The following is a 25,731-nucleotide window of genomic DNA, read 5'->3' on the forward strand; positions in this document are numbered from 1 at the left end:
CACGTCCCACCCGTGCGCCACTCCTTCAGAAAAAGCAGCAGACCCAACCCTTTGTTTCCATCCCTAAATACAACAAATTTTCCCAGCACTTCCAAAGCCAAACAAGAAGCACCAAAAAGGGTGAAATCTTAAATCCCACAAAGCGAGTCTTGCTGCATTTCCCAGCTCTCCAGATCCATGGTGCTGCTCCCTGTTTGCCATGGGAAGAGGAGGAGCAAATCTAAATTATGCAGGGAATGTGATTTTTTTCTTTTCTACCAGTAATTAACACATTTGACTGTGGAAAATTCGCTGTTGGTGCTTCTTGGATTGAGGTGAAGAGATTTAATTTAGAACTTTCAGACTTTGTGATTGACCAGGAGCTCAGGTGGGSTTCACCGTAGGGTTTGCTGACCCTGAGAACATCCCCGGACCTCACCCTTGAGACCTCAGTGCCCCAACCCCACAGGAAAACCTCCAAGCAGCGAGGAGCTTTGAGGATTCCCAAAAAAAAAACCCCAACGCCCTCCTCAGTGCCTGGAAAGAGCAGCCTGAAATCCCCAAAATTCTTCTGAAAGAGTCCCCAGAGCGCTGCCTCCTYGGAGCCCCATGGATATTTATGGTTTCACTCATTGATGGTTTCCTCCACAAAAACCCCGCTGCTCCATCAGCCCAGGCGCTGCTGGGAGCGAGCAGAACTCAGCTTGGGTTTCTCTGCAGGTGAACATTCCGGAGGGACAAGCGGTGCCCTGAGTTCTGCGGGGTTTTTAACAACCAAAAGAGCTATTTTTCAAACCACCGCTGAGCTTTTCACCGGGTTTTTCTTGGTTTTTTTTTKKTTTTTTTTTTTTTCCCTTGTTTTTCTCCTTTTCGAAACGATAAAACACCACTTTCGGGAGCTTGGCATTCGGGGATGGCTCTCGAAGACGAAAGGAAAATATTTATTTCCTTTTTCTGCTTGTGAATCAGAACWGTTCTATTTAAAGCAAGTGCCCTCTGCCGGATTGCTCATGAGTTATTACCCCTTATGGAAATAAAGGAGAAATATCAGGAGGTATTCTTAGTCATTCCCTTGCCCTGTCKCTTCTTTTTTTCCCTTAATTCCTTATATACCCATGTTTTAGAAAAGTGCCTAAGATAGAGCAACTTATCTTGGCATTCTTGGGCTTAAAAAAGGCTAAATTTACTCTTTTAACCTTGGCATTGARGCATTTGGGGAAATGTCAAAAAAGGGGACAAATTTCAGTTGTTTCACTTGGATGCTGTAAGGTGCATTTTTCACTTTTTTCTGGGATTGAAATTATTAAATTAAACCACCCAAAAGATGTAAAAAAATGGGATTTTTTTTCCTGTGAGTCCATCAACTTCTTCTTGTTGCTGTTCTTGGAAATCCCAGTCTTCATTCATGGTTTTAATTCCAAGCACAGGAAACAGCCCAAAAATTGCCAGGATTGGATCTGACCCTTCCCCTTCCTCGTGGTGGTCCCCTGATTCCAGAATAAAACCCAGATCCCATTGGAAAAATCAAAATATTGATGCTGTCCCAGAGCTGCTCAGTGGGAAGGGGATGGAGCTGAGTGTGTATGAAGCTGAGCAACATCTTCAGCCCAAAATCTCACAAAATTTAGAATATTTTGAGGTCAGGAACTTATTTTTCCTCCTCGAGATTAATTTTTTTCACCTCAGCGCTGAGTTTTGGCCCAAAGCAGAAGTTTCTCAGCAGTTTTATATCCATAAAGATTCGATCTGGGAATGCTCTTGGCATCTGCTGAGGGCACATCTGAGCACCCCCAGGGTGACTTTACATTCTGCTTTCCTCACAAACCCACAATTTTTTCCATTTTCAGGAAAATTCCATCCAGAAAAATGTAGAAAATGGTGAAGGAACCTTGAGGGGACACATTTATTGTGCAGATAACACTCTGAACATGAGAAAGGGCCACACTCAAAATTCCTCAGCAATTTCCCAGTCAGAGCAGGAATTTGGGTGGGAAAACAGCAATTCAGGGACTCCTCCTCGAGTGAGAGAAGCTGCTGTGGTAACATCATTCTCCAGGCAAAGGGGAGAAAATGAATGAATYGAGGGAGGAAAAGGAGCAGGAAATGTCATCACATCCTTGCAGAGAACACGTCAGGACACACGAGGAGCTTTGGGGATTTTTTTGCTCATTTAAAGGATTCACACTCCCTTCAGCACCTCTGGCTGAGACGGGACAGACAAGAACTCACTCCTTCAGTTAGATCAGCTTTTAAAGGAAAATTGAGGAATTCCTGTGTTATCTGGAATGGGAAATACGACAAAATCATGGCAGCTCAAGCCATGCTTTGAGGCTACTTCCTATTTTAATATTTTAGAGACAGTTTTAAAATGCAGTTTAAAACAAAATTTTAATTTTGAAAGTATTTTAAAATTTTCAAGACTCAAGGAAATACAAGATTATTCTCCTCCCAGCATTCAATGCCAGTCACGTAAATTAAATTTCCCTTGGCATTTAGGAGTATTTCCAAAAAACAGACAAAATTAAAAAACAAACCCATGTTAAAATTTAATTCTCCCATTTTGGGGTAACAGGGAGGTTGGATTGCTGTGTATCTGTGACACGTTAAAGGATGTTAAACCCAGCAGTTTTCCCCGATGTGGAGCCAGAATTCTGTTGCATCCTCAGCTTCTGGCTCCCATTTTTTCCCAGTTATTTGTCACCCATGGGACAGCCTCTCTCTTCCCCCCTCAAGTAGGAAATTAAAGCATTTTATTTATTTTCCCTATGTAAAGGAGCAGCCTGGCTGTGACACTGCAGCTGAGAAAAGCCCTTGTGCTTCAGCAAATAGCCTCTCTTAAAATATAAATTAAAACATAAATTAAAATATAAATTAAAACGAAGTGCATTTATCAGTGGTATTTACCCTGAAAAGCAAATGGAATTAACTATGATTGCTCCCAAATCTCCTACAACTCAGGTGCTAAATTTCCCTCCAGGATGAGATTCCCATTCTCCCTCAATTAGGAAAAGGAACAGCGCCGTTAATTTTATCATAATGGGAAATAAGACAAAACCATCGCAGTTCAAGCCACGCTTTCAGGCTCCTTCCTATTTTAACACTTTCAAGATTGTTCAAAAATATATTGTTTCAAATATATTTTAATTTTGAAGGTATTTTAATCTTTTTAAGAGTCTGAAGTGATCAAAATCATGCTGTGATTATTTTATTTTCATTTTTCACGGGTCCTGGAGGCGGTAAAGCCAAACACTCTGTGATTTATTTGGGCCATTTTATTTTGGCGCTGCGTTCTGTGTCAGCAGGCAGGGGAGGATGGGGTCAGGGGAGATGCAATCCTGTCACACCCCATCATTACGAGGGTTTGAGGTGGGGTGATGACTTTTAAGGCACAAAATAAAAGGTGGAATGACACAGCAGTGTCAGGGAAGGAGGGAAAGCACCCAACAGGTCCTGCACAGGAGCCACTGAATCACCCCTGGGAGGGGCTGGGGGCAGGATTGACAAATCTGATTTATTTTTATGAGGTGAGCGTGAATCACTCACTGCCATCCCCCGTCCAAAAAGCCCTTGAATGAGAGGTGTGGTTTAATTCAAAGAATGTTATTTTTAAAATATTAAATGCCACAAAGCAGAGCAGGAGGTGAGGTACGGAGCTGTGCCTCAGATAAGGGAGGAAACGTGTTCAGACCATCCCAACCCAGCCCTCCTGGCTGCCTGAAAGTGAAGTGAATAATTATAATATTATAATAAAATATTATATTATTATTATTATATACTATATTATATATAGTATATAATGTATAACGTATTATATACTATTATTGTAATAAAACGAAAATGAAAGTAAAAATAAAAATAAAAACAATTAAAATAAATTAAAATTAAAATTAAAGCTAAAAAATTTAAAATATAAAATAAAATAAAATAAAATAAAATAAAATAAAATAAAATAAAATAAAATAAAATAAAATAAAATAAAATAAAATAAAATAAAATAAAATAATTTGAAATAGTAGAATAAAGATAACATCTTTTTTCAAGGTATGGCAGGTAAAATTCAGCTTTCTGCATCCCCATGGATGTTTTAGGTTATTAATGAGTTAATGAATCTGAAAGTTTTGGCAACTCCAGTGTTGGAGTGAGGAATTTGGATGGAAAGAAACTCCAAACACAAACTGGATTTCCTGAGGACTTTGAGGGACATTTCACTGCTGTGTTTCATTTTCATTTTCACAGCTCTGCGCTTACTGGAGTTTGAAAAGAGAAAGCTCTTTCTGCATGGGTAATCCTTGGATGGAAGGATTCATTTTCAAAAAGCCCTTAATTGCACATTTTCCAACCCCCAAAATGTTGGAATTTTTTTTTAATGCAGAAGGAACAGACATTAATTACGATGCATGTCCTGTACAACAACAAAATGAGCATTTTCCAGCAAAACTGAGATGGWGCTGAGGAATGGCCACTGTGCAGCCAATGTCACTTCCAGTGGCACTCCCAGTTTAGTCAAAGCCTGACAAGAAATTTCCTGCGATAAAGGGCAGGAACTTCTTGTGCCAAAGGCAGAAACCCCACCCAAATTAAGGAACTGACACTGCTAAAAACAAACAAAAAAGACCAGGTTTTCAGAATGTGAGAAGAGTGAAAAAGTGGGATTGTCACGGCTAGAAACGGAAATGAGGAAGGAAATGAACCAAGGAATGTGAATGGAGAAGAGGTTGGGTGTGAAGAACAGGTATCATTCCTGGAGTTAATTCCCAAGAGGAGGGAAAATTCAAATGTGAGATATTCAAAAGTGAGATATTCAAATGTGAGATATTCAAATTGACAAGGAGTGTGTGGAAACCTTACAGCAGCATTCAGCCCCCATATCACTGCAAGCCAAAACTACAAATTCCAGAAAAATACTGATCAAAAAAAAATAATAATAATAATGGCAAACTGCAGAAGGAACATTCCCCATGGCGCTACAAATCCCAGATTTTTTATAATTATCACAACTGAAAGAAACAGCACAATGGAAGCAAAACCCAATGAGTTACTGGGTGACAAATAAACTCCTCCCCTTTCCCTTTTTTCCCTCACTGTCCATGGCCTGGCTGCTCAGATTTATAAACAGAGGATGGAAACAAGTCCCCAGTCACAATTTCCTGATTTACCATCAGGTAGAGCTGCCTAGAACATCTCCTAGAGCATCATTTCCAACCTGCCACTGCAAGGGAACAGCTCAGAAACCATCACACATTTATTCCACGAATTCCTGATCAGCCCGTGAAAGGATTCGTGGATGCTGCTCCAAAAGGAAATTCTGAAGGCACTGACTGGAAACAGATTGCTAAAAATTGTTAAATTCCACAGGAAATGGGAAACTGCAAGAGGTGACAGCAAGGAYGAGCAGAGAGTGTTGGGATGGGTTTGGGGACACCTGAGGGAGGACAATGCCCTTCCTTTGAGGTGTGAAATGTCCCTGCCAGGGCAGGGGACAAAGGAACACTGCTGGGACCGGAGAAGTGCCCCAGAGAGGGAAAGTTTGCTCAATTACACCACAAAAACAAACAGTGCCACAAAGTCAACARGAATTGGTGAATAGGGCTCCTATCAGAGCACTCAGAGCAGTGGGGATGTGAGGASCCTTCCTGAAAATCACGAGTGTAAATATCAACTTTTATCAGGAATATAAAGCGCAAGGACAATGTTTTGCCAAGGTCACAGAAAGAAAGGTTTGCGCTTCTCGACTTCTGTCAAGGAGGATTGCACTTCGTTCCTAAAAGTCAGCCTTAAAATAAAATAATGAACCAAAATATAAATGGAAACAACAAAGGCCACCTATCAATAACTGGGTCAGAAAAAGACGATTCATCTTTCACATTGCAGCCTAAAAATAATTCATATTGCATATTCCTAGAGGAAAATTATCATTATTTTCACAGATACCATGGAGTGACCAATACCTTCCCCAGGAGTCTTGAGCTGCTTCACACCAACAGCCCCCCTGAACTGAACCATGTATTGCCAGGATAAGAACAGAGATTTTTTTTTTTTTTCCCCCCAAAAAAAACCCTTTTTGGTGCTCATACAGTAATAGCAATTGAATATTCTGCGATGCTGTTCACAATAGAAGCCAACACCAAGAGAAACTTCCGAGGAATGTCACCGGAACAGAGAGAGGGAATCAAAACTCATCTGAATTCCCCTCCTTTCCCTGCACTAGGACAGAAGGAAAAGGAAACTCTCCACTCAATCATTCAACCAACCCTGATTTTAGCTCTTCAGACACTTCCTACTGCAGAGCAGCAAAACACAATTGAGTTTGGTTCTTCAAACAAGAGTTTGTTGCTGTTTCCTGCACTTTGGACGCATTGARAAGGTGAACCAAACAAAAACATCTGGACCTACTTCTGTGGGTTTCACTGTGTCTCGCTGCTCGCTGATTTTTGACATCACAGTCGGGAATGCAAATATAATCAGAGACAATTTCAACTGTTAATGTTGAGCTCTGGCGTTTCTGACCCGGGTTTTTGAGAAAACAGAGCTCTGTGACTGCTCTGGTGCCTTCTCCCTGGGAAAACCTTTTCATTTTCAGCCCTCAGCTGCTGCCCACCCTGCAAACCCTCCAGGATTTTGTGAACCACCCCAGCAGTGGCTGATGGAGAAAACAGGGAAAGTCACTGTTTCACCCGGGAAAATTGAGGGAAAATTCAGCTCCCACTTTTTCTGAGGGATTGTCCTACAGAAAAATCCTTCCAGGAAACGTCCCTGCCTTCACTGCCTCTTCCTCAGGGCAGGAACCAGCAGCTCCCATGGCAGCAGGGGAATGGGATGTTGGGGTGGGCTCTGGGGCTGGAGAGAAGGAATTTTTTGTGATCTGATGGACACTGGGTGTGCTGGGACAGGACTGTGAGCACAGAACGGGAATCTCAGGCTCTATTTCACTGCTCTCAGAATATTTCAGGATAATTAGGGAATCTACAAATTCTACAAATGAAGAATCCAGGAGCAGAAGAGGCTGAGMTGAAAAAGGCGAGCCCAGCAGAGCAGGGAGAAAGAGGAGAGCAGTGGTTTTGCGCAGCTGGCAGGGAAAAATGACTTTCACATTTCTCCCTCTCTGCCGCAGCGCGAGAACTCGAGAACATCGGGGCTGTTAATGGGTACATGCGATTTTCCCCTGCCCAGTTAATAATGCCTGCACCGCTGACACGGGCTGGGAGTCAAAGGTAACAGCCCCAACCACCAAACATGATGCGATTAATCCCATTCCCTCCACACGACAACTCCCGAACACCATTTGGAAATGACAAGCACTTGATGGAGTGACCCGACAGCGCTCAAAAAACACACTTCCCAAAAACGGCGCTCCAGCGGTTTTTTGCGGCCYGAGGAGTGAACTTGGAAAGGGATTTCTGCTGATTTTGAATCCTGCAGGTAACGGGGATGCAGAGAAGACAAAGCACCGTGGCRCCCACATCCCGCACGCTTACCTCCCATCCAAAGCTCGCTTCCTTTAACGCGCTCCTCTGCACTGCCACATAGGGTCCAAATCTTTCCCCAACTTCAATCTTCTTTTTGGCCCAAATCCCTAGCCCTGCCCCTGGGATCGAAGATTCTCTGAGTTCAAAATCTGGTGGGATTGGAATGTCATCAGGAATGTAGACGGGAGCTTCATAGGGTGAGCCCTCCTTGGGAGTGAAGTCCTCACTGGTGGGGAAGGGTGACGGAGGTCCCACAGGGATGGGGGACATTATACTGTCCTCAGTTTCCTCCTCTGCGCTTTCRCCAGCAAGGAGATCGGGGTCGGTCTCGTACATATTATTTACAATCTCGCTGTCACCTAAAAGGGGAAACAGCAGAACAAAACACACTGAGACACTCGCGCGGACACCGCTCCGTGTCGCYCTGGGGCGACGCTCGCACGCGTTGGGAGGGTGGAAACGTCCCTGAAGGAGCTCGGGCAGAGCTGAGATGAGAACTCTGAGGCTCATGGGATGCTGCAGAGAGGTGGGGTGGGGGTCACTGCACCCTTTATTCTATGGGGTCAGGGGTCCTTTGCTGTTGGTGTTTCAGTTTTGGGAAGAGGGAACAAAACRCAGAAAAGGTGGTGGAGGTTCCCTTAAAGCACTTCTTCCTTTGACTGGCTCAGTGTATTTTGCAAAGGGGGAAAATATAAAATAAAAACAGAAAGAAATTAAGGTAAAATCCAAGTCTGGTGAGAAGTGTTTGCGTGGTTTTTGGGGCTCCTACTACAGCAACTGAGGCTGTGACCCCCCAGCTGCCCCTCAGCTACACCTGCAGATGTAACAGGAGTATCACTGGTTTGTAATCAGAGTCCTTGGGATGGTTTGGGTTGGAAGGGACCTTAAAACCATCCAGTGCCACCCCCTGCCATGGCAGGGGCACCTTCCACWGTCCCAGGGTGCTCCAAGCGCTGTCCAACCTGGCCTTGGACACCTCCAGGGATCCAGGGGCAGCCACAGCTTCYGTGGRAGGGAGGAATTCCTTTCTAATCTYYAATCYAKCCCTACTCTCCCTCAGTTTGAACCCAATTYCCCCTTGTCCTTGAGTGAAAACGCTGGACATGCAGAGGGACATAAAGTTCGGGGATTTTTCCGAGGGGAGTCCATTCCTAAGCAAGGACATTCATATGGAACGAAAACAGAGCTTTCTCATCCAGAAAGGGGATAAAAGGGGTGGTGGTAGGGGAGCAAAACATGAAGGGGAAAAGAAAAACCCATTTGTCACCCAGTACAGGAGCTGGGGTGTTTTTGGGAGCAGATTTGCCATGAGGCAGCTCCTGGTGCTCTGCAACTCCCACTGCAATCCCAAACCCCACAGCTGCTGCTTTGGAGGTTCCCAGGGTCGTGACTGACCCCTGATGTCACCATGGGGGAGCAGCACCCCCAAAATGACAGCTCTGACCGGCTCCCAACCGGGAACCATCAGGGAAGAAGAGCTGGAGCAGCACAACTCGACTCGAGGTATTTATAACCCACCCCTTCCCTAACCTCAGAATTCACCTTCTGTCTGCAAGACACATCTTCCCCTCATTTTCTTTTCATTTTTTATGCCTAATAAAGATTTTCCTGAGCTCATGCCTAACAAACCCGGTGGCAGACCCGACTGAACAGGAGGATTTTGCTTCCTATGCCAACATTTTTTTTTGCTCCAGCACTTGGAGGAAAACAGGGAGCTGCCTGCTGCAGTTGACACGGGTTTCCTCTGCTAGAAAGTGCAGCCCTCCCTCCTCAAACACGTCCCCAGAACCCAAGCTTTCATGAGCATGAGGTACTCCATCATCCTGAAAATATTTGTGGTCGCAGTAAATGTTTTCTCGCCTGGTATTAGCAAGTCAAATTATTTTCTGCTCTATGATTAGCCTCTTCTGCACTTAAGGAACAGGAATTCCAACTGAGTTGAAGAGCAAAACTGRGTTTATTGGAGCATGACCTGTGAAAATTTTCAGAGGATATGGGTAAAGTATAAAGATATCTCCCTACTGAACAATGTGTGATAGTTAAATTTATTCTGTGGGACAATCAGGGCAGTTCTGATTAAATTTTAATTTACTGTTGAGCTGATCCTACGATCTGACTGACCTCGTATTTCAAGAGAAATCACCAAACACAGACAAATCTGTCTTTTTAGTTGTTAAGTGTTCGGGGACTGGCAACAGGCACGAAATGACGATGAAAAAGAGCAATTTCAGGTCATGAAAACAGAGATTCCATGTGGCCTCTGTGGGAGAAGAATCCCAACCAGACAGATGTGGGAATTTTGGGGTCCTCAGCAGAATCTGGTGTTGAGATCAATAAATTGTGTCCAGCATTCCTTCACAGCCAGAGGTGCCAGGGAAAATCCTATCTGTGCCCAAACCTGTCGCTTTTTTTTTGGGTGCTGCCAGGTGGATTTCACAGAATCCTGGAATCACTGAGGCTGGAAAAGACCTCCAGGATCATAAAGTCCAAACTGGGACCCATCCCCACCTTGTCACCAGCCCAGAGCTCTGAGTGTCACTTTCAGGCCTTCCTTGGACACCTCCAGGGATGGGGACTCCAAATCCCTCTGGGCAGCCCCTGCCAAAGCCTGAGTACCCTTTCCATGGAGAAATTCTTCTTGATTTCCAACCAAAACCTCCCCTGGTGCAATTGAGGCCATTCCCTCTCCTCCTGTCCCTGTCCCCTGGAGCAGAGCCCAACCCCCTCAGCTGCCCCATCCCATCAGGGAGTTATGGACAAAAAAGGTGCCCCCAATCCTCTTTTTCTCCAAATTAAAACACTCAGGTGAGGGAGCTTATCTTCTCCCCAGGTCGTGTTTATTCCAGGGATTTGGGGCAAATCCAGCAGCTGAGGTTCAATTTTGATAATTCTTCAGAACCTTCTCTATTGCCCGCACCACACCACGTCCCACCCTCGGGTGAGAATATTTTACTCCAAATATTACACAACGTGTTCAAAATAAAAATAAATAAAAAATAAAAAAACCTAGAGAATATCTTATTTTCCAATTCCCAGTCCTGCCCAGCTCCATCCCAAATCAGCTGCCACGGAGAGCTGGATGTGGGACACGGCCACACCGTGGTGACAACCATGCTGTCCTACATCTGCCCCTCCACAAGGCTCCCGGGGCTCGGGAATGCCTGCCTGGGTGAAAAGCAGCACAAGAAATACAACTTGACCTTATTGTTGTTGTCATGAAACTAAAATTAGTCGGCCAAAGCTCCCCGGCGGAGTGACTCGGTAAAAAGGCTCATTGAAAGGTTGTTTCCACAGATAATCAGATATGGGCAGACGCTGAAAATCCGTGTGACACCGATGAGGGGCTGGCAACAATGGGAGGGATGGTTTAGTGGTGGTGAGAGACCTCATGAATAATCTATTTAGCAGCTGTAGTGAAAGGGAAAGCCGGGCTGACGTTCAAGGAAATGGTGGCAGGAGAAATCATGCGTTGGGTTTTGGGTTTTAATACATTTGTTGTTGKTTTTATTATCATTGTTGTCATTATTGCTGTTTTAATTATTGTTATTATTGTTGTTGTTGTTAAATATCTGATTCTGCTGTGGGAATACCCAATTATGTGAAATGAATGAGCATTTTTGACACAAATGAATGACTTTTTGGCTGCAAAGAGCTTCTTTGACTTCTTCATTGGGAATTAATTTCTAWTGGGCAGGCGGTGCCTGGTCACCAACACAAGCTTGAGTTTCATGATCTGGGCTGGATAATTCAACATTTGTGTGAAACCCAGGTTGGTTTTGGTTTTTTTTTCCTAAGCAAGAAGAATGACAGGCACACACTGAAGTCACACTTTCAGAGCCTGGAGCCTCAGGCCCAAGGGAAATACTGGAACAGAAGAGTAGAAAATACAAATATTCACCGTGAATTTTGATTTTGTAGCTGAGAATGGAACCACACAGGGACAGACCAACAGGTGCTTTTTCCTTAGGGATTAACTGGCTGTTGGAAGGGGTTTTTACATCATTATCCAAACTTTGCAGCTCCTTCCTAGCTGTGAGTTTAGAATCACATCTGAGCATTAAAACCTCCATGCTCTCTAGAACTGCTGGTTATGTGCTTATTATAACACATAATAATGATATTATAATATAAAATATTGTCAGGAAAATATTCATTAGGCCAGGAGTTCCCTGGGATTTGTTTCTGTTTTCTGGCTCTGCAGGAAGRGCAGTGGGGTGACCTCAAACACCTTTTCCAACCCAAGGAGAGGCACCACCACCCCCTCTACAGCTCCATGGATGTCCTGAGCTTCCTGCACAGCACAATTTTCCTYGAAAAATCTTCTCCAGGGAAGAAAAACCAACCAAACCAAGCAATTCTTGATATAATGCCTGGTGAGAAAGGAGGCAGGGAAGATTTGAGCACTTTGAGCAACATCTTGAGGGGCATTGAGCAGCCTGGTCTGGTGGGAGCTGCTCGTGGCAGCGAGGTCGGAATTGGTTCATTTTGAGGTCACTCCAACCCAAACCAGTCTGTAATTCCATGACTCTTTATTTCACACCTCCAGCCAACAAGACCACCTGCATTTCCGACTCTGGGGAGGACAGGATTCTGTCTCCATTTGCTGGGGCCTCAGAATGTTTCACCATCAAAAAGAAATGCTATTTTCAGAACCCTTTGTAGAGCAGAGGAGCTGGATCAAACCATCAAAACACAGCCCTATTCAAGGAGGAAATATTCCCATTAAGGATGCATTTAACTGCTGCAGGCAGGATCCATCACCTCGGGGTGCTTTGCTGCTCATCTCACCTTAATTCTGGAGAATTCTAAGGAATCCCTGCCCTCCATTCTGCCCTTTCTCCACTGGGAATTCTGCTGGACCCCCATCCCACTGTGCCCTGCAGGCAGCAGGCACAGCCCAGAGCTTGGCAGGCACGACCCCAAATCACAAAAAAACCTCGGGAAGCCCCAGGAGCACCCACCCCAAAGTGCCTGRAGCTCAGAATGATCCCAGTGGTCAGATTGCCACCTGATGGCCGCAGCTGAAATGCAATAGAAAATCCCAAATCCAGGCCCTGCTCTGCTGCATCTGCCTGCCAGGACCAGCCCAAAATYCCAGCTTTTCTTAAAGCTGGTGGGAACTGTTGGTATCCACAGCTCTGGATCCAGTCCTGGCATTCCTGAGCTGTGTGAGTCCCTTGAAATCCCACAGGGAGTGAGAAAAATTGAGAATTCTCCCCAAACTTCCACCCTCCTCGTGGATCCACACCTCCCTTCTCAGTCTGTTCTCCCTGCTGGGTGCAAACCTGACCCTGAGGACAGGAAAATGCCCCGAGAGCCAGGGGGATCTCACTTCTGGGTKTTCCAAACATCAGCCACTCTGTCCTTTAGCCTTGTGGGATGAGGGAAATCTGCCTCTGGGTGYTGGATTTTACAAGACCCTCTCTGGAAGTTTTTGTGAAATCATTCTTCCAGAAAAGATGTAAATATGTGACAAAATGTCAGGAGATGAATTATTCCTCTTCCATTAAGGATGGGATTTCCATTGAGGGTGGGACTGAAGCACCAAATGCTTCACAGACACCTAAAAATCACTTTTTTTCCCCATGCATGGACAATGATAATGAGAATGGCTGTAAGGAAAGGTAAATAAAGAATAAATTAAGATTCTCCAGCCCATCACACAATTCATTGCAAGAACCTTTCTCCTCCACTCCATCCAGGCTGTACTGGGATCTCTGGTGTTTGCTGGTGGATACTGGTCTGAAATCAACTCATCCAGCACCAAAGCAGAGCCTGTCCATGAGGAACCTCTGGCTCTGCAGGGTCCCCAGACCACAGAGGATGCTCTGACAGCTTTTCCCATCACCTCTGACTGCTGCCAGAGCRGGAGGAAATTCTGCTTTAAATGCCCGTTTGGAAATGTCTTTTTTTTTTCTTCCATTCACTCAAAACCCCTCTCTCTCCACAAGTTTAACAGTTGGAAAAAAAGAAATATCCAGGCAAGGAAATGGCCTTGAGTGGGAAGTGGTTTTGCCCCCGTGCCGCAGTGCCACGGGAATGTCACAGGGTCTGGTTTCAACTTTGAGAAATGGTGCTGCTCACACAATCCTGTATTTAAATTTCACTTTAAAGAGAATTTCTGCTACAACTTGCTATGGTTTTACCAAATTTTCTGAGCATATCTAGAGATATCCAGCTTGGAATTGTATYTCTTTAGATTTCCCYKGAATTTTSGGCCTTTAACACCTGATGTTACCARCACACCARRCAACTCAGGTTATTTCTCAGTGGGGTAAGGCTGTTTCTTCCTCAGATCACAACCTAAGCTTTTCACAGCTCCCTGGCACCTGGAAACACCCAAAATGCTATGSATGAAAGGAATTAGGGACAATCAGAATGTCTGTGGGCGAGCTCTGGTCTTCCACATTCCCATTTCAAGCTGGAATGGTGGCACAGTTGTGACAGGATGAGTCACAGGTGACTCAACCGACAAATAAATCCACTAAATAGGTGTGCGTGGAAAATTCAGACGCAAGTCGTTGGATACTCAATCAGATTTGAGCTGAATTCACAATAAATGCACCCAGCCCAGCTCCAGCAGAACCCCAAACTCCCCTCTCACCTTGTTTCCCTGAAAACACTGCTGTTATATTTTATTTACAAACTACAAACACACAATTTTGGGAATTCCTGTGAGAAGCAGGAAGAKATTGATGGGATAASCAAGATTCTGCAGAAGAGRTTGATGGGATAACCAAGATTCTGCTGGTCAAACCCCAATGACAGCCCCAAACCCTCACATTTACCATGCTACCCATGGAAATTTTAATTTATAACTTCCATTGAAATGAAATCTGAGATTTCATCAARTCTGCCACAAATTTTAGCCCATCCCTGTGTCAGATTCCAGACAGGCACCAGCTCTGTGCATTCCCAGCCCTGGAACCTGCTGCAGGTACTGCTGAGCCCGGCTCTGCTCAAACCTTCAGAGTTTGAGGACAACACACACAGAATTTCCCTGGGTCTGGCTGACACAGAACTGCTGCAGAACACATAAAAAAAAACAATTCAGTGCTGGAGAACACTCTGAACTGCAGAGCCAGCGAGGGATGGGGCAGGAGGAGGAGGCAGGACAAGTGAAAAGGAAGAGGGACTGCGGTAAAAACGAAACGTTCGCCAAAGCAGCCCCTCGCCCGTGTTTATTCTGTGCGTTCATTTTTCAAGTTTCACATTTATGCCCGGTTTTGTCTTAGCTGGAAATGCACCTCTCAAAGCAGCTTCAAGTCCTTTTATTAAAAAGAAACAGAAAGCAGATCTGAGAGGAGCTGGGAGAGCAGATGACGGCTGAGTAGAGTTAATCGGGCGCATTTTCCAATAAACTTTCTAAAAGCAGTTGTTGCAGAACTTGGCTGTGAGAAGAGCAGGTATTAAGGATTTCAAGTGCCTTTGGTTTTAAGCAAAAAAAAAAAAAAAAAATTAAGTGTTTTCTTTTATTAAGGGATTTCTGCTGGCAGAAACGAGGAATAAAGCTCGAAACAGTATTTCAGTGTGTTCCCTAATACGCATTTTCCTCTAGTAAAACCAGCAGGGAAAGTGTCCAAATTGCTCTGCTCTAAATGCCAGTATTATATTTCCAGTAAAAGTCTGGTTCAAGCAGGCATCAAAAATATTTCCACATAAGATCCTTTTAGAATCAAACTCTTCGGAGAATGTTGTTGTTGTTGTCCATAACTTTGCTTCACCTGATCTCTCTGAATTCAATGTTTTATTTTATGATTGAATTCAAGCTGACATTTCTACAAATTGTGCTATGTCCAACTATTCATTTGATCCATATTTGGATGCAGTAGATAAAGTTGGTTCTTTTAAGCAAAAAGCAACAAAAAAGCTCTGCTATCTTAGCTATCTTATTATTAAAGGCACTGGAAAAAATATCAGCCTTTGGAATTTGTGTCTCTGAACTATTTACGAGATAAAAGCTCCAGTGAAGCGTCACAAGAAATGTACAGTGTTTTACCAGAGTGGTAACAAACATTTGGGAAGAATCTACAGAAATAACACAACAGCTAAAAAAAAAAAAAAATTAGGGAAGGAAGAGAGGAAAGCTTCACTCAGTAAAGAAAAATCGTCGCTGCTTTTCAGCGGTTTGCTTATTTTTTGCTCCAAAATCCCTCCCCTTTAAAAAAAAAAAAATCTATAGAAATGCTCAAAGTTGGGGGAGAAAAAGAAAAAAAATGCAGCAAAGTGGAACTTTCAAAATGACAGCGAGAGCGAATTCTCTGCTGGGAGAAATGTTACCTAGTTCGAACAAATAAAGAAACGCACTCGGGCCAGGCTCTCCAAAAACTAACAACCCGCGCTGGAGATTTCTCTCGGTGCTGGATGTCAACCCATGGAGCGAGAATAAAGYGTTTGTGAGCCTCCAAAAGGAGCCCTCGCCATTGGAATTCACATCTCTGCCAAGCGCGGCCTTTGGGGCCGTTGTCACCGTCTCATTGTCATTCCGCTCACTGTGGCTTCCCCAGGGTCCCGAACAGGAGTCCCTGGCATTATTAACACGGCAGATTAATAGCGGCGGGGGGAGGCGTTCTGGCCAACACGCCGAATATTAATATTAATCGATAACAATTTCCAGTTCCCGGCAAACGCTCCTGYAGGAAGGGAGGGAGGGAAGARMGGGGAAKGGGATGGTGCCYGTGGATYGGGGGTGGGAAGGGGAGAGAGGAATCAATGCAGGATGGAGGACGGAGCCGTGAGGTGGGTGTCAAAGCCCAGCTCCATTTTCACAGGCGAGCACAGGCGCACATTTTAATGCCACCAGATAAGTTGGGTTTGCCTTGCCCCGGCCAAAAAAAGATTCCGGGGAAGCTSTGCCGGTTTTGTGTCGGGGAAGAAACGGCAGAGTTCTGCAGAAACAGGGGGGAAAAAATCCTATTTTTGACATCCTGAGTGAGGCTGTGCTTTGCAAAAACTGGGTTTTGCTCAGCACTCAGAAYGCCACACAGATATTTTTTAAATTCAAGTCTGTCCACACTTAAWAGAATTCTAGATTTACATTTCAAGKTCTTTTCTACTTTCACCCCTCCATTTCAAAGCCAAAAAAAAATCTGTAAAAGTTGTTCTGTCTAAAAGTTGTTCCACTTTTTTTAATTCAGTCTTTGAAAGTTTTTATCGTTATTTTGCACACTCTTTAATTACAAACAGCACAAGTAGAACCCACGGGGCTGTTGCCAAAGAGGTTCCCAAATGCTCCAGCTCCCACTATCAGTGAAATTCAACCGTTCCAGCTCGAGACCTTTTAGCACAGACCCTACTCGGTCACTGAGCCAAGCCCTTCTCGAGCTTTGCACAAACAAATGAGGTTKTTTTTTACTCAAAGACACATTTTTGCAGCAGCTTCAAAGTTCGGTTGGACCCAGGAATGTTTCTCCCAGACCTGGAAGTGAAGATCTGGGTGGAAAACCCTCCTTGTACAGAAGGGGCTGCCCCAGCTCGGCCCCACACAGGACTCACAAAGGGCTCCCAAACAGCTTTGATCTTTGGGGCTGGGCTGGTTTCCTCCCTGAGAGGTGTGACCCACGAGGACAACGCTCCTCGGACTAAACGTGGGCTGGGAGCACAGGATTGTGCTCAAAAATCAGCTGGAAATGACTTTTCCACTCCTTATGGATTCACTTCCAAAGCCCATGGAATGCTGTGGGGTTTTACAGCCAGCCCCTGACTTGTTTAGGGTTTCATTTTGTGCTCCCACACATCCCACCCTGCCTGGAGCCCACCAAGCCATGAAATATTTGTGTTTTCTCAGTGTCCTTGGCATCTTCTGGGCACCTCACTGAGCACATTGTCCATCCTGCCTTCACAACCACTCCGAGCAGGAATTCCCAGGAGCTGCTGGGAGGAGCAGGAGCTGCTCCTTCCTCCCAGGAACTGAGGGACAAATGTTGTGACAACCAGAAATTGTGGCACCAATGGAACCTGAAACTTGGTGGCAGGGACACAGCTCTGACTACAGCCACCACTCACATCTCACCTGCCACGTTTTGAACCTGGGGATGAGGAAAATGCAGAGCTCTGCCAAATATTTCCCACCCATTTTGCTGAGCAGTCAGGTTCCTGGTATTTTGGGATCAGAACTGAKCTCCTTTACTTAGCAAAAAACCTTTCCTCCAGCTCCCAGTGTCCTGATGGTTGCAGAAATGTTTAATTACTATRAAAAAATGGAATTTTGATGGGACAAGATATGACAGTAAGAAACAGCTGGGGGTTTAAATGTTGTTTTGTGCAGAGATCTCCCCATTTCTCCTTCCCCAATTCAATAAATGTTCCCAATTTCAATTGGGATCCCAATTTCAATATCCCAGTGTCAATAAATGTTTGCATAGGGAGCTGCTGTTTGGGGCACTTTTTTTTGCAGGCCACTCAAGTGCTCTTTTCTCTCTAAGAACAAGAACCTTACAAAGAGCTGAGCCTGTGTTTAATCCTCCTSCTTTTCCCCTCTGCAGTCTATTTACAAATCAGCTCTGATGGAGAAAGTGCTCCCAGAGTTTGCCTGCAGAATGTAGGACAAGGGAGAGGGGAGGTTCAACAAACGGCACTGGGATGTGAAAATCCATAAAATCCTTCCCCAGCACTGTGAGAACAAACAGGTGGGATTCCTGGGAGAATCCCGTCCTCTYCAAAGGAACTTTGCCCAGTTCCAGAGAACTCCACAGCAGTTTTAGACCTGTTCATTTCACAGCCACACCACAACATCCTCCTGGCTGAGCCTGACACGTGCATTCACACGAATTTCAAGCTGATTCCATCAGATTCTGGTTCAATCAGAAGCTGGGAAGCTGTGGAAACACGAGGATTTGGGACACACCCCACACCCTTTTCCCTCTCCTCSTCCCAAAGCAATCCTGGGTGTTGCACCCATCACCTGGCCCTATTTACAGCCACTGCATTATTCTAAAAAAGGATTATTTATACTAAAAACACTCCCGGGACTACTGTATTTGTATTTCAGGGCTGCTGCATCCCCTATTTCCTCACTGCTCCGACATGGCCCGAGGCAGAGCGGCTGAAATGACTTGCGATGCCACTGTAATTTTTATCAAGGCTTGTTCCTGGTAAAAAGCCTCTTTGTTTCAAAGAAATGTGATTTGGCCTTTTTCCTCCTCTGCTCTATTCCTTGGTTAATATACCACTTCCACTCGCCCCGGGGCTACGAAAGGTATTCCATGGAATTGGTCAAATCTCGCTGTTTTTCTTCTAAATCACAACTGGATTTTTTTTTTCCTCGACCCTTGCTAAGCACTATCTAAGCTGACAGTCTGAACTTGAGGTTTTATTTGTGCCTTAACTCTTCAGCTCCTGGATTTTGAAAGAGTCACATGGCCACGTTAAAGAGATGCATCAGGGCTGCTGTGGCAAAGGAGGGATTTAGGGCAAGGCAGGAGGAGCAGCTCTAGTTCAYGTTATTTATTATACAAGGCAATTTTAGCCATTTCTGAAAAGGTATYTTCAGCCAGGTGTTCATTTGTTATAAATTTTAACACATCAGTGGTTTATGTGAAAATTCATCAAGTCTAAATTTAGAGTTTTCAAAGTCTTTTCCAAAAGAAAAAAAAAATCCTTTCTTATGTCCCACAAAGAATTTRGTTTTAAGCACAGTAACGCTTAACCCAGATTTGGGATTGCCTAATCAAGTTTTAATTTCATCTGTCTCATTGACAAATAGGGTGGATTTTCCTAGGAAATATATGCCAAGTGTTCAAGTACGCTCATAAAATATCCCTCGAAAGCAGAAGTTGCAGCAGGATCTGCTTGTTGACCTGCATTTATAAAATGCCCACAGTGCCTAGGAGAGTGAATAATTATAAATAAGGAAATCCAGGATTTTTATAGATCTCTAAAGTGGTCTTGTTTGGAACCCTTTCCTCATTTTCCACCACTGCCACTCAGAGCTGGAAGCATCAGGGGAGAACGCTTCACCTCGAAGGAAAACATTAAATTTGGAAAAGGCATCAATAACCAAAATAAAAGACAACAAAATCCAAAATAAAAGACATCAATACTCAAAATACTCTTACAGGAAACTGGAAGTTCCTAATGGGACCTTCAACAATTAATACAAATCAAAACCTCGCTTGGTGTTTAGTCAGAGATCATCACCCTCCCATTTACCTGACAATTAATAATCCTTTATGCAGGAAATTTCTCCTGTTGTTCAGACATTTAAACACATCTCTAAACTTTGCCACCCATGAAATTATACCCCACATAAAGTGGGTTAAAATCACCAAAATGGCATGCTGCTTTATGGATTATCAAATATATTTACACTAAAATTAAATRAGTTCTTTCAGGGAAACACAACCCAAAAGCATCAAAGTTTTAATCTCCCAAGACAGCACTTACACCCAGYTGTAAAAAGTGAGGCAATTTTGAGCAGCACAAATATTTCTCCTCCTGCCAGAGCACCTCTGCACAATTCCAGCATTCCAGGCAGCCCTTCCCACTGCACATCCCAAAAAAAAACACAGCAGCAGGATCACCCTGTCCTGCACAGGAACCCGGTCCCTTCAACGTTCCCTCCAGGAAAGCACCGAGGGCTTTTGTTTGTTTGTTTGTTCTAAAGCTTCCCCATGTTTTCCTTCTCTAATCCTCTGTTTTTCTGCTCCCTCCACAGCCAAATCCATGGAAACCTGGAAAACCTGAAAGTTCCTTGCAGGTCAAGTGTTATTTTTCTTCGTATACCTGACTTCAACTGGTGAAATCACTTGAAGATTTCCCTTTTGAATTTGATAAAACAAACAAGGCCTCAGAGGGGGGGTTGTTTAACTCTTGTTTTCTGCTCAATACCAGCATTTTTATTGGTGAGCCTGGCAAGAATATGAAAATTACAGCTCAGGAGTTGATCCAAGCTCCCTGAGAGGAGGGCATCCATCTGCAGATGTCCCAAAACCCAATCCCAAAACCCTCGAGCAGTGTTCCTACCATTTTCCCTGGAATCCTGAGGTTTTGGTGGGCTGCACCCCGACCTGCTCCAGGGATTGCACCTCAAAAATCCTCCTCTGACAGGCCCCAAAACTTCTCATCACCACAGCCAGGATAAAATTCCTTACAAAACCAACCAAACTCTTCTGTGAGCCGGAGCTCACTAATGAACAGGTAATAAAGTTCGATTAAATTAGATTAGATTCGTTTTGAGTTTAGATTACATTGAATCTCTCCATATACATAGAGGGCAGCAGAACGGAGTCATTTTGGAGGTGTCTGTAATTTTTCTCCAGTTTTAAATTCTGTGCTCCTACTTGTACACTTCCAAAGCAGGAATAAAGCACCAGTTTGGGATGGAGAATCCCAAAATTCTGCTGACTCCCTCATTTTGGAGGTGTTTAATTTTTCTCTAGTTTTAAATTCTGTGCTCCTACTTGTACACTTCCAAAGCAGGAATAAAGCACCAGTTTGGGATGGAGAATCCCAARATTCTGCTGACTCCCTCATTTTGGAGGTGTTTAATTTTTCTCTAGTTTTAAATTCTGTGCTCCTACTTGTACAYTTCCAAAGCAAGAGTAAAGCACCAGTTTGGGATGGAGAATCCCAAAATTCAGGGATGCTGCCTTTGCCATGCCAGTCCTTCCTCTTCCACCTGGTCTCAAAACCCACCAGGCACCAGAACAACCTCTCCCACCGGACCAGTCCCTGACTGGATGTGGTTCCCCAATTTCTGAATCCTGATGGAATTGGAGGCTGGGCAGGGCAGGGAATTGATGGGAAGGCAGAATCAGTCAGCCCTGGGTGAGCTCAGAGGTGGCTTTGCCAAAGTTCAGTGCCCAAGAGCAGCCAGGGCACTCTGTGAAAGAATGAAGGAACGGATGCACCACGTGCTGATATGAAATATTCATATTTTCCCCACCACTCTTGGTTTGCTGCCTCCTCTCCCTCCCAAACACAGACCCAAACTCTCAGAAAGCCTCGGTGCATCCGAGCAAACCCCTCCGGAGCTCCAGCCCTCGTGCCACATCCCATCACCGCCGCGATGAAGACGTTGATACTTTTAACCACCGAATCAAGCGCTCTAATTCCGCCCAGCCTGTCCCTTCCACTCYGCTCCCCGCGCTCCACGGCTTCATTTAGCAGGCCGGCGGTGAAAAAAAATTCATTAATTTTTATTAACAGGGAGAGCCATTTGTTCCCTGTGACAATATTTGACTTGTCGAAATGATTTTCACCTCTGCCATGAGGTGCGCGCTCCCCACATACATCACCCGATTACTCCGGGAGCGGCCAGAGTTGCAGTCATTAGCCAGTGAATTAACGACAATCCACAGCGCTATTAATCACGCTGACAAAAGCGTGAGCTCGCTGCTGACCCGAGCACGGCTCTGGGACACGAGCACAGGCAAGGAGAGCACAGCCACGGGGCTGGGGAAGAAAGGGATTTTTTGTTGTGGTGGGGTTTTTTTTGGGTTTTTGTTTTTTTTTTTTGTAATTTTTGTCTGGCGGTCTGAGCTGCTGAGGCAGGGAAAAAAGGGAGAGGAATGAGAGAGGGATGGTAGAGGAGAAGGTGAAGGCAGCTGTGGTCTGCATGGTGAGGGTTGGCTGATCCCAATGTCCCTCCTGCAACTTCTGAGCAGGAAAGACAGCAGGAATTCGATCTGACATCAGCAGCACTTTGTTGGGGACAATTTGGGAAATTCTTGGAAGCAAAGCTTGTTCCTCAAGGCCTCTCCTCTCTCTCCTTGAAAATTTTAAGTATTACAACCCAATCTTGAGGTTGGGAAAGTCCTCTGAGGCCATCGAGTCCAAGCTGTGACCCATCCCTACCTTGTCACCAGCCCAGAGCACTCCAGGAACAACCTCCAGGAATTCCTTGGACACCTCCAGGGATGGGGACCCCAAATSTCCCTGGGCAGTTCCAATGCCTGACCACCCATTCCATAAGGAAATTCCTCCTGATGTCCAACCTGGCACAGCTTGGACCTTTCCTCTCATCCTGAGACCACATTTCATAGGGAACCGGATGGATCCTCCCATCCTACCTCCCAAATATTGATCCCTCAGAACTGTTGGCTTCCAGATCCCAGAGCTCCAGCCCCTCATTCTTAGGAACACCTGGAAAGAAGCTGCCAGTGGCCATGGCATGGGGTCCCCATTGTTTTCCTGAACGTGGTTTCCAATTTCAAGTTTCTGAACACTGCACAACGTTTACAGAAGAAACGCCCCAAACCCAACCACAGCGATCCTTAGAAAACAGAATTTTTGGCACGGCCAAACAGAAAAATGGCACTGCCTTTGTGCTCTTTAGGACAGCGCTGCAGCAATCCATGGAAATTCATGGATAGAACTGGAGGTTTTAAATTCAGAAGTCAGCAGGAACAGCTGAAAAGGGGAATCTGAAGGAATGCAGTCCCGTAGGAATGTACAAGGAAGGGGAGCTCACACGAGCTCTGGAAGAACGGGGCACAGAACGAATCTTTGCAGTGGTTTGAATGTTCCTGCTGTACTGGACAATCSGTGGCAAGAAAAGCACATTCCTGCAGCCTTGCCCTGTCCCATCAGTCCCCAACTCCCACCACAGCCCTTCCAACAGTRAGACCATTCAGCATGGGGAAGATGATAAAACCATGGTGAGAATTCCAAACATCTCCTTCGAAACTTTTTGCTGTTGTTTTGTTGGGGTTTTGTTGATTTTTTTTCCATTCATAACCTAATAAAGGGTTTAAGGGCGAATTTTCAGAAGGGCTCAGTGGATTCTTCCCCCCGCCMCAGTTCTGCAAACACACACAGCCAAGTGCTGTGAGAGATGGGCATTCTCCCTTCAGARCCAGATCTGTTTTCTCCCAGAAAAATCTCTTAAAAATCAAAACAGAGATAAAGAACCCATCAGATATTTAAGGAACTAATTTTTTAAAAAGTGAATTTCTGGAATAACTTCTAATAACCCAGGACTGCTGTGACATGACACAGCCCCAGTTTTTGGAGTGTTTGTGGTGAATTCTCACCTCTAAYAGATTTCATGCCTCCACTGCAACCCAACATCTCCTGATCAATTCCCTGCCCTCTCCATTCCCTCAGTGACACTTTCTCTTCTCCAAACCCCTTCTCTCAAAGCAGCAGAGCCGCCAGCTCGATGCCTCCCCGCTCTCACCACACCAAATAATCCCAGAACCTGTTTCTTGTTACTCACTTTCGCCKCTCTGACTCTCCTTTCGCAGCGAGGAATGTCGTAAGGAAAGCCGGGCTCGGAAATCCACGATTTCCTGCCGGTTAATTCATTTCAGCAAAAACAGGAGGCAAGGTGATATTCCTGTTCAACGCCGCAGCCCCTCTGYGGCGCTCCCCGGGGGCCCTAAGGGATCCCACGTGTGCCCTCGTCCCCGCTGCCAACGCTGAGTCCCACCTTGGGCCAATTTAGGCTCTTCCACCCTGAAGCTGCTCGGTCCCGTTTACAATTTTTGTGAATTTGAACATCAAAGGAGGAACAAGAGGCGGTGGAGGTGCAAACCATGGGTCCYGCGGCCCTGGAGGAGGTTCCTGTGGCCTCACGCGTGGCACGAGCGGCTCCCTCTCGTTACAGAGCTCAGGTTGGATGGAAAAAGGGCTTTGATGTTATAAAAGCAGAGTTCTGCTGAAAATTTGGGGCTGTGTGGSGTTTTGGAATGGTTTGGGTTGGGAGAGGATCCTCGTTGCACCCCCTGGCGTGGGTAGGGACGCTTCCCATGGTCCCAGGTTGCTCCAAGCTCCATCCAGCCTACCCTGGAACACGTTTGGGGATGGGGCAGGGCTTTGGATGAGCTGTGCCCRTCTGTGTCCTCCAAACCCAGCCAGGTTTGGGGATAACGTCAAAATCAGGGATTCTCAGCATCCCTGACACTCAGACAGGAGGATTTCCTCTCTGCAGCCCCGTTCCCTGACACGCAGAGAGCACAACAGTGACGGGAAGAGAAGAGGAAAAACTTATTCAGGGAAGAGAGGAGAACTCAGCCTTACTCCAGATCCACCCCATGAGTATCCCCACTTTCCTCAAGGATACCACAGTGAGCATCCTGATCTCCTCACTCACAGGAGGGAGATTATTGATCAGAATAATGAAATAAAGGGAATTTTCCCATTTAGCAACCGGTGCTTCCCGCACCATCCCACCACCTTTCCACCCATSCCTTTACTCTCCACCGTGAACATTTTCACTGCAACCTGATCCATAAATCCAGAAGCATTCAACATAAAAATCTACAAAACCGTTTAATTCCCGCTGAGATCTCCACGCATGGATCTACAACATCTCCTCCTCTTTTACTCCTTCTAGAAATACTTTTGCTGGGTCGTACACCGGGGCAAAATAATCCACATTCCAGCCTGGCCAGCAGCACGCTGAAATCCAAGGTTTTCTCTTCCCCCAAGCCCRGCTCTGCCAGGCCACAGCACGCAGCAGTCAGCTGCAGTCCACCCAGCCATTCCTCTGCCTTTGAAGCTATTATTAAGAAAAATATTTCAGATAAAAATATTTTTACATTTTGCTTCTGCTGGCCAGCGATCGTCCCGCAGTCTGAAATATTAACTGCTGCCGAGGGGAATTTCGAGCTTTGCTTTAAAGAGGGAAAATTCTTGTGCTGTCAACCAGGTGTCTAAAGGGCTGCTACTTTTCACTGTTGATTTTTCAGGAAATAATGCAGATGCACTGAAAGGACAGCACTCAAAATCAACATTTTATTTTTATTTAGAGTTAAAATCTGCTGCTGTCAACTGCTACCCAGAGAAGCTGTGGCTGATCCATCCCTGGAAGTGTCCAAGGCCAGGCTGGAACAACCTGGTTTATTCTCTTTTTGAAGCAATATTTTWAAAAATGCTTTCAAGAAATCAGGGATGGGTTCTTTATCTCTGTTTTGATTTTTAGGAGATTTTCCTTGGAGAAAACAAATATCTGGATTTGAAAAGGTGAGTGAGCATCTTTTACTTGCCTGGGGCAAGGGCCAGATCCAGAAGCTTAAGCTTCACTGCTCCTCATATCCAGGAGGAAGGTAAAAATCTGAGTAACTTTAAAAAGCAAATTGAAAAACCCCAAATCAAAACAAAAAACCCCTCACAACTTTTCCAGCCAGTTTCTGGATATGATCCTTGTTATTGTGGAACATGATGTTTCGAAGTTTATTTAAAAATAAAATAAAAATAAAGAGCTCAGTGCATGATAAACAATAGATTTTTCGCAACATTTTCAATTCACTGAAAATAGTAATAATAATTTTTAAAGAAATTAGATGTTTCAATTCACAGTGAAATGCCTTTTGCTACATCTGGGATGTCTTAGTCCTTTTGT

At 44.9% G+C, this 25,731-nt stretch overlaps 1 protein-coding gene across 1 annotated transcript in view; it reads right to left on the reverse strand.

Annotated features, from left to right (window-relative positions):
- The window catches only part of PRDM16 (PR/SET domain 16), a 180,457-nt gene extending 172,661 nt beyond the window's left edge, over positions 1 to 7,796 (reverse strand). Inside the window, exon 1 of the mRNA XM_057382483.1 lies at positions 7,455 to 7,796. Within this exon, the coding sequence (XP_057238466.1) occupies positions 7,455 to 7,781 (327 nt within the window). The 5' untranslated portion in view covers positions 7,782 to 7,796. The remainder of the gene's footprint in view (positions 1 to 7,454) is intronic.
- Positions 7,797 to 25,731: the final 17,935 nt, after the last annotated feature.

Source organism: Malurus melanocephalus, unplaced genomic scaffold, assembly GCF_030028575.1.
Source record: "Malurus melanocephalus ecotype Western Australia unplaced genomic scaffold, MMel_1.1 scaffold_569, whole genome shotgun sequence".
NCBI classification, from domain to species: domain Eukaryota; kingdom Metazoa; phylum Chordata; class Aves; order Passeriformes; family Maluridae; genus Malurus; species Malurus melanocephalus.